Source organism: Myotis nattereri (genome assembly GCF_964212035.1).
Source record: "Myotis nattereri genome assembly, chromosome: 5".
In the NCBI taxonomy this organism is placed as follows: Eukaryota; Metazoa; Chordata; class Mammalia; order Chiroptera; family Vespertilionidae; genus Myotis; species Myotis nattereri.
The window spans coordinates 75,481,280-75,490,347 of record NC_138080.1 but is presented as its reverse complement, the minus strand read 5'-3'; the positions used below and the strand labels follow the sequence as shown (position 1 = coordinate 75,490,347).

At 55.8% G+C, this 9,068-nt stretch overlaps 1 protein-coding gene across 1 annotated transcript; it reads left to right on the top strand.

Annotated features, from left to right (window-relative positions):
* The first annotated feature begins 704 nt into the window (after positions 1–704).
* Positions 705–7,639, top strand: IRF1 (interferon regulatory factor 1). Its single transcript, XM_081092289.1, has 10 exons — positions 705–918; positions 1,910–2,001; positions 3,230–3,329; positions 4,069–4,245; positions 4,371–4,420; positions 4,524–4,656; positions 4,844–4,966; positions 5,371–5,420; positions 6,287–6,422; positions 6,705–7,639. The coding sequence occupies exons 2-10, from the start codon at positions 1,915–1,917 to the stop codon at positions 6,836–6,838; spliced, it is 990 nt and encodes a 329-aa protein (XP_080948415.1). The 5' UTR covers positions 705–918; positions 1,910–1,914; the 3' UTR covers positions 6,839–7,639.
* The last annotated feature ends 1,429 nt before the right edge of the window (positions 7,640–9,068 follow it).

The following is a 9,068-nucleotide window of genomic DNA, read 5'->3' as shown; positions in this document are numbered from 1 at the left end:
ATCTCTCCTGTCGCTGTAAACCGGCGAGGGAGGGCCGTTATTTTGAGGTTGAGGAAATTGAGGTCCGGAGTCCCCTGGCAGGCTGCGCCATCAGTGGCCAGACTGAGATTCCCTCTCGCCCAACTGGCCCAGGCAGCAGCCCAGGCAGAGCAGGCTTTCCTTTACTTCTACAGGGCAGGTGAGTGACCCGGGGGTGGGTCACCTCTCAAGAAGGGGGCAATGAAACCCTCCCTTTTTGACATCCCATTAGCGGGCTGGAGGAACCAGCGGGTGTTCAGGAATTTAATCTGGCGTCCACTCTGAAGAAGGAGGCAGGTGCCCGGTGATCACCTCACCTGCGCTCGGTGGACAGACGTCTGCACCTCCAAGAGGAGGGTGTGGAGACGGCCTCTGGGGCTAGCAGGCTGGGAGAATGCGGGCTGGGGAGTAATTGCGGGCCAGGAGCGTTCGGCTTTCCTGGACAGCCTATCTCGGGGAAGGGCTGGGGTGGGGGTAGAGAGGAGGCGGGCGGGCGGCGGCGGCGGGGGTGGGGAGGAGCAGCCGCCCTGTACTTCCCCTTCGCCGCTAGCTCTACAACAGCCTGATTTCCCCGAAATGATGGGGCGGCGCTGGCCAATCGGCGCCCTCGCGGCGCTCTGAGAGGCGGGGCCGGGCCTGGGCTGGGGGAATCCCGCTAAGTGTTTAGATTGCGGGCCAGCGCCGCTGCCCTGGCAGATCGCGCCACTCCTTCGTCGAGGTAGGACGTGCGTCCGAGCTCGGTCGAGCCGAGGCCAGCGGGAGCCGTGCCCAGCCAAGGCCAGCCGTGCCCAGTGGCCCCGCGACCCGGGCATCCTCTGCCTTCTCCCTGCTCCCACCCGGAATCGCGCTCACCGCTTCGGGACCCTCGGATTCCGCCACCCATTCGCGCCCGCTGCAGAGGTGAGCCTGCCTTCGACGCGGGGGAGGGAGGGGGGACGGGTGGCATCGAACAAAGACGCGCGGGGCACCAGGAAGTGGGGGCTGAAAACCCCAGGCGGGAGAGCCGCGGGCGTGCGGCGTTGCCTGGGTTCCCGCGCGGGCTCGGGAGGGCGCAGGAGGAACGGCGGGCTGCTGCGCAGGGCGGGCGGGCGGCGCGCGAGGTTGCGGGCGCCCGGCCGCTTTAGCAGATCTGTGTGCGCAGAGCCTTCGGGGGCGGGGGGGGGGGGCGCCTCTGGTTAGCGGGGTATGTTCGTAGCGCGCATCCGCGAGCGGTGCCGAGGACTCGAGTGTCCGTCCGTGCGTGCATGGGTGCTCTGTGCCTCGCGCCCAGACCCCAGGTTTCAGGCTGTCCATGCAGGTGGCAGGGTTGGGGCTTGCTCCCCTGGGCGGCTGGAGAACCTGCTGCAGCAGCGGGAGGAGGCGTCACAGGTGTTTGGTTCATTTCGCCGAGGACAGGAGCCAGGCAGGAAGGGTTGCGCCTCGCGGCCGCTGCACTGTTGTGGGCGATGGTGGGGGGAGGATGTCTCCGATGCAGGGAGACTAGACTGCTCGCCCATGAGGGAAAGTGCACAGCTTTATCTCAAGTAGGGAGATTTCTTGGCATCCAGCAAAAGAAGCCCCTACCTTCCCAAAGGATCTGAGTTTGGGAAGAAAAGTTTTGGTATTAAGATACCCGTGTATTTTGTCTCTTTTTCCTGCACATAAGTCCTGCAACTATCACCAGTCTTCCCAGGACTGCCCAGGAGGGAAGGGGCAGGATGGTGTTGCCTCAGATGCTAAAAGGATTTGGAGGGCAGTTTTATTTCAGTATAAGCCTCCTCCCCATGATTGTATTACCTGCTACCTGGTTGAGGGCAGGGGAAGGTAACTGAATGATCTGGGGTGCAGCAAAATAGTGCCCAGGGGCTGCTCAAACAGACTCAAACAGGAGCCTTCTGTCTTCTCTTTACAGCCAACATGCCCATCACTCGGATGCGCATGAGACCCTGGCTAGAGATGCAGATTAATTCCAACCAAATCCCAGGGCTGATCTGGATTAATAAAGTGAGTGTAACTCTTTGGGTTTTTCTGCCACATTTTAACCCATGTTCTTTGGGGGACCAAAGCTGCAGATGCAGCTCAAAAAGGGAAGTGATAGGGAGGAGGCAGATGTGTTTTCCAGCGGGTCCTGCGTGCAGGGAGTGGGCTGGCCCAGCCCTGGGCCTCACTTGCCTGACTTCTGCCTGCCTTCCTTCCTTCTTGAGGAAAGGACAGGGCACCTACCTGAGGTCACTGACAGTTTCCAGCAGCTAGACTCTTCCAGCATCCGAAGAGCTGGAGTTCTGATCTCTCCTGAGGGAGACCCATAAAAATTCACCCAGCAGGGCTCTACTCAGACAAATGGCACTGCCAGTAGGAAGGTGACTGGCTCACCAGGTGACCCAAGAGTTAACCTTGCACCAGTTGCCCAGGCCCAAGAAATCTCTTGCTGGTGAATAAAGGGCATCACAGGCTTTGTAGACCTAATAACAACAGTATTCATAATAACAGCTACTGCATACTGTTCACTCACTACAAGTGAGTGTGGCAACATGCTAAGTACGTTACTTACATTGTGTCATTTAACCCTTAAAATAGCCCTGTGAGGTAGGTCCTTTAATATCTCCATTTTCAGATAAAGAAACTGAGGCACTGAGAGATAGATAATGACTTTGATGCCAAGACTTGAACCTGAGCAGTCTGACTCAGAAATCCACACTGTTAAGCCACGAGAACAGTGAGACCTTAGTCTTTACATTGCCACTGTGTTTTCTTGTTTCATAGAAACAGTGAAGGACAGAGTTAGCGTGCCAGTGCCACGGCCACACAGGGTAGCCAGCATCCATGTCTGGCCCAGGGCTTCCTCAGGCGTACGGCCAGAACCCCCAGTGGAGGAGCCAGTGGCCCTAAGGTGTCCTGAGCAGTCCCATCTAATGGACAAAGCTCTCATTTCCATGCCGATGCTGACAAGCCAGAGAAGCATGCCACCCAGCACATCTGTAACAGGCAGAGGGAGGTTTTCCTGAGCTGATGGTGCCACAGCTCATCTGAACCCATAGCCCCTTCTGAGAGATCCAGAGTGATGCAGCAGCCTGTTCAAGCCAATCTCAGGATGGGTGAAGCCAAGCCAGCCGTCAGGGTGAAAAGGGGAAGTCAGCCTTTTCCCAGACCTCAGTGGCTGGGCAGACTCCGACTAACAGCCTGTAGCCTCTGAGCTGACACAACCTTCTGTACATGTGTGTGTGCTGTTCAGGAGGAGATGACCTTCCAGATCCCATGGAAGCACGCTGCCAAGCATGGCTGGGACATCAACAAGGACGCCTGTCTGTTCCGGAGCTGGGCCATTCACACAGGTGTGTGACTCTTGCCCAGGAGGAGCCTGGGAGGGAATAGGGGGAGGTACTTCTGTTAACACAGAGGCTCTCACTGGGCTTTCTGAGCTCCCTGTGATGGAACTGGGGGTGGGGGCAGAGGGCAGACCTACATTTCTTCGGAGAAGGGCCATTGTTTCAAGGAGTTTGTGGCTGGATTAGAGTTCTCCCTGGCAAAAGCAACTGTGAGCCAAGATATTAAGAGACCCAGGCCTTCTTTTCTTGAGGTCCTTGGCTAAAGGCCCATCTTGTTGGTGGTCTCCTTTTATCCCAGAGGGATGGGGCTCTCGGCCCATCTCAGACCAGTCAGCCCACCTATCAGTAACTGTTCTTTGATGCCTACTCTGTACCCACTCCCATGTTTGGAAATATCAGATAAGCCCCAGCCCCTACCCTCTGGATGCTGACAGCTCAAGTAGGGAGTCTGGGCATGGTCCAGGACAAAGAGCACTTTCGGGTATGTGAGTGCTCTAGTGAGTCCAGCTGGGCCCATCTGTGAGGCTTGCTGGATGTGTCTACGTATACAAGCCTGGGCATTTGAGACACCCCAGGGTCCAGGGCCAGCAGAATGTCATGCAGGAGTACCTACTGGTTTGACCAGTGAGGATCCCTGGCAGCATGAGAGCTTGGGAAACTCTTGCCTTCCTCCTCCCAGGCCAGCAGGCGGCTGAGGATCCCCACCTATGGCCCTGACCATCTTCTTCACCCTTCTGCTCACTAGGCCGATACAAAGTAGGGGAAAAGGAGCCAGATCCCAAGACGTGGAAGGCCAACTTTCGCTGTGCCATGAACTCCCTGCCAGACATTGAGGAGGTAAAGGACCAGAGCAGGAACAAAGGCAGCTCCGCTGTGCGGGTGTACCGGATGCTCCCACCCCTCACCAAGAACCAGAGGAAAGGTATCCAAGGGCTCTGGGTCCTCAAGAAGCCCCCAGGCAGGGAGGGAGGGGAAGCAGGAGGGAGGGAAGAAGGCAACTGGGGCTGGTGTGCCTGTACCGAGGCTTATAGCTTGTCTCTTCCACAGAGAGAAAGTCCAAGTCCAGCCGAGATGCTAAGAGCAAGGCCAAGAGGAAGGTGAGTGTGGTCCTAGGCAGCCAGCCTTTGGCCACCTGTGAGTCAGGCTGGGCAGTGGAAGAAGCGCCACGGCAGCCTGGTCTAAGCTCTTCTCCCTCTGCAGTCATACGGGGACTCCAGCCCTGATACCCTCTCCGATGGCCTCAGCAGCTCCACCCTGCCTGATGACCACAGCAGCTACACAGCACAGGGCTTCATGGGGCAGGACTTGGAGATTGAGCGGGCCCTTACTCCAGGTGAGATGGACGGGGCCTGGCAGGGGCCGTACAGGTCGGAGGGGGTGGGGCGAGCTCTTTCTCTTGGATCTGGGAGGCAACGTGCTTTGTGTGGCCTGTCGGAGCAGGCTACGGGATAGGGGCTGCTGGGTGTCCTGCAAACTAAGAACGCACACAGCTCTGACCTGCGCTTTCTGCTGTCCTAAAGCACTGTCACCATGTGCCGTCACCAGCACTCTTCCCGACTGGCACATCCCAATGGAAATCGTGCCAGACAGCACCAGCGACCTGTACAACTTCCAGGTGTCGCCCATGCCCTCCACCTCTGAAGGTTCGTGCTGCTGGGGTGTCGCTTGCCTGCCTGACTGTTCAGGTCTTGGGAAGGGTTTCCTGGTGGAGAAAAGATGCTCAGAACTCCAGAGCTGGCGGCAGCAGGCTAGAGAGAAGAGGAAGGGGGCCAGGGGCTGCATTTTGATCTAAGGTTGCTGGTTCTCCTGGCTTCTCTGCAGCCCAGTCTCCGAGGGTGAGGAAGGAAGCGAGGGAGTAGGAAGAGGTGTGGCTTCAGGGTTTGGGAGGCTGAATCAGTAGGAGAGTATCCTGTTCTGGAATCTGCAGGGCAGGCAAGGCAAATGTGTACTGGGAGGGGTGTGTGTGTGTGTGTGTGTGTGTGTGTGTGTAGGGGCAGGGGAGCCTGGCTGACTGCCAGCTAACCTTTCTGCGCTTCCCCATCCACAGCCACAACAGATGAGGACGAGGAAGGGAAGTTACCTGAGGACATCATGAAGGTAGAGCCCCTTCCTCCCTGGGCACTCTTTTGAAGTAGCTGCTACTCATCGAGGAGAGAGAGAACCAATGAGAGCTTCCAAATCGGGGGGGGGGGGGCGGGGGGGGCGGGGGGGGCAGGGTTAGGCAGCTACTGCTATGACTTGGCTGCTTGCATAGTGCCATCTCCATACGGCTAGGGACCGCTGGCCCTCCTTGGAGGAAAGACACTGGAAGTGAGGGCAGGAGGGATGCCCAGTTTCCAACAGACTGTCCTGGAGCAGCCTCAGGGCCCCGGATAGCTCTGAGTCAGCCACCATCAGGACCAGGTCCCTGGCCCGCATTCTCCGCCCCAACATGCCCCAGCCCTGCTAGCCTGAGACATGCGCATCAGGTCTCAATAATCAGCCTTGGGGATCTATAATATGGCGGCTTTATTTTTTCCTTTAGCTAATTATCCTCTAGGGTTGTTTTTTTCTGTTTTGTTTTAAAAGTGAATATAAAGGCGTTTTTGCAGTTGTATGCAGGCTCTGTTCCATCAGCACACAAACTACATGGGCATAGTTTCTTACCTCTTGCTTTTCTAGTCATCTTTTCTGGACTTATTATGCTAGCCATTGCTTTAAGCCATTCTCCCAGTTGTCATGTCCTTATCCAGTTGAGAGGAAAGGCTAGGAGCTTTGGTGCCGGGGTTGATGTAGGAGTGTGAGTCCAAGGCAGACCCTCACCTCCCAGGCCCCTGTCCAAAGTGAACTCCTCTGCGTCTGTCCATCTGAGAAAGTGGCCAAGGGTGTGATCCTGACTGGGAAGCTTTGGCTCATTAGGGCAGGGCCATTGGGTGAGTCTGCACTGGAAGTGAGCTGATGGCCTCTTGTTCCTCTGTCCGCAGCTCTGGGAGCAGGAGCAGTCGGAGTGGCAGCCCACAAATGTGGATGGGAAGGGGTACCTGCTCAATGAACCTGGGGCCCAGCCCACCTCTGTATATGGAGACTTCAGCTGCAAGGAGGAGCCAGACAGCCTTGGGGGTAAGAAGCCCCTGAGGGAGAAGGGAGAACCATGTGGGGGGGCTAAAAGAGGGGAAGGCTAGGGGCTGGGGCCAGGGAGCAGCAGAGGTAAATCATCCTTGAACTCACCAGGGTACAGACAGCTTGCAAATTAGCTGTTGCGCCCATGCCTTTAAGTTTGCCTAAAGAGGGGTGTTCGACATCAGATGCTGCTGTGTCTGTGGCCTTCAGGGAGGGAGTTAGGGAGAAACTCACCTCCTCCCAACCTCCCTATCCTCATACAACCTTCTTCACATCTTCTAGGGGATATCGGACTGAGCGGACTGAGCCTACACCGCGTCTTCCCAGACCTGAAGAACATCGACAGCATCTGGCTGGACAGCCTGCTGCCCCCAGTCCGGCTGTCCTCCATCCAGGCCATTCCTTGTGCGCCATAGCTGGGTCCCCGGCTATCTTTTGCTCTCCTAGGCTAGCAGGACCTGGCATCATGGTGGCTGTGGTGCAGAGAAGCAAGACTCTTGGATGTGCAAAGAGTGGGGGTGGAGCCACCCTCCTTGGGACAGTGGCTTCTCGGGGCCTGGCAGGACAGGGTCTGTGGGGTAAAGCTGGCCCTGCCTCCTGGGAAAATGGGGTTCTGAGACTGGCGTCAGGTGGAGGTCTCAGACAGGAGTCAGCCCTCCAGGTTTTCCCTCCGAACCCTGCTGCCTGGAGAGGGTTTCGCTGTCACTGAGGGAGCAGACCAGTGACCTCAGGAAAGCACAGCACCACCCCAGGGCTGGCTCTGCACTAAGACAATTGCACTAAGTGAATCCTATTTCCAAAGAGCACCTCCCTTCCCAGCTGAGCCCTGGGCGCTGTTCCAAAGTCAGTGAAATGTGAAGGAAAAACGTGGTCCTGCAGGACAGTGTTCCCCCAGCCTCAGAGGAGTCCTGCCCTCCCCGCCTGGGCTGAGGGGCTGGGGGGAAAGCATGGCACTTTTTCCTGTGGATCTTGCCACGTTTCTGACCAGAGATGTACACTAACGTTTCCCTGCGTTTATTTATACAGTGCCTTGTCCTGCGCCCACCCGCCCCTCAGGTGGGCTGCAGCAGCTCTCAGCAGGCCCAGGGAGGGAAGTGTGAGCACCTTGGTATGACTTTTAAAATTGGAAAAGCTTTCTAACCACTAAGTCATATATGACCATAATATGTACATGCGTGTAAATATGTACATCGTATTTTTATAAAAAGTGAATTGTTCTAAGGGGTGTGGCCTTTTATTTGTAGATAAATTGTAAATTGTAGATGAGTTTACTTTCTGTAGAGACATTCTGATGGCCTCATTCTTGGCATCCTGCCTGAGCTTGACTGGGGTGAGGTGACACGCACCTATTGTAGGATCCTTTCAGTTGTGTTCTTGGAGAAGATGGCCGGAGGGGACAGCCATGACACAGGAACATACTCATGTAAATATAGTCGAGGCTTGGCGTTAGAGCCAAGGCTGTGAATTGAATTAGGGGAATGTTGGGTTTTGAGTTCTGAGGAATGTGCCGTAGACTGTCTGTCCGCTGAACTCCAATGCAAGTGCACTCGGGTTCCATTCCCAACAGTGAACAACAGGTGCAGTGCAGTCATGGGCACCGGAACAGACGGCAGCTCAGAAAAGGCTCCCGAGGCCTTCTGTGTCGGGCCTTGCTGCCCAGCTTCTGCAGAGAGTGACATGTCCAGTAGGCAGTGGCAGAGTCACATGTGCCAACGGAGTGCTTGAAATATGGCCAGTGCGATGGAAGAATTGGATTTTAAACTTTATTAGTTAAAATTTAAATAGCCACTTGTGACTAGTATCTATTGTATTGGACAGTACAGGTAGAAACTGGATTGGGGACAGACCTGTGGGGTTGGGTGGGGTGTTGAAAGAACACGGGGGGGGGGGGGGCGAGACAGGGGCTTGGGGCTATTTACCTGCCAAATCAAGAGTCTTATTTGCTAGCTAACAATAACTCTCAGTGCTGAATGCCAGCCCTGCATTGTTCTGTGAAACGGGTCCATGCACAAAAGTGCTAGGAAAACCTTGGACGACCTTACATGAAGCAGGTTTCCCTCCTCCACGTCTTCTCAGGGTCTGTCTGGGCTAATGCACACAGAAGCTCTCTGAAGGGGTATTATGTCGGGGGTCTCCCTTCTCTGGGTCCAGCACGGGGGGAGGAGGGGGGCGGGGGGGGGGGAGAGAGAGAGCGAACCGGTTCTTTGAGTAGAGGCGCTTGGGATTGAAAAAGAAGTGAAGAGACTGGACACAGAAATAGAGGGAGAAGCTGGGTCCAGGTGGGCTTCTGGCGGAGAGACAGAGACACCCAGCACTGAAGCAGGTGTTTATTTTATAGCCCAAATTCCCCAAATATCAGGAGGTTTCACCAAAACTCAAGATGAAGGAGCTTGGATTGGCATTCCCGGTGCTTGACTGGATTTACATAATAAAAACCCTTCCGGGTACCTGGGCTTTGAAGAGTCAATTGAGGCATTCTCACCTCTTGGTTAGATATGCCCCCAAGACAAGGCTGTGCCTACTACACCTTGGGTTCAGTCAACAGGAACTTAAAGCCGTGGCACCTTCCCTGGGAGGGGGCCCTGCACAGGGTATATTGATCAGAACAGTGTTTCTGAAAACCACAGGTTGGGAACCACTGACACA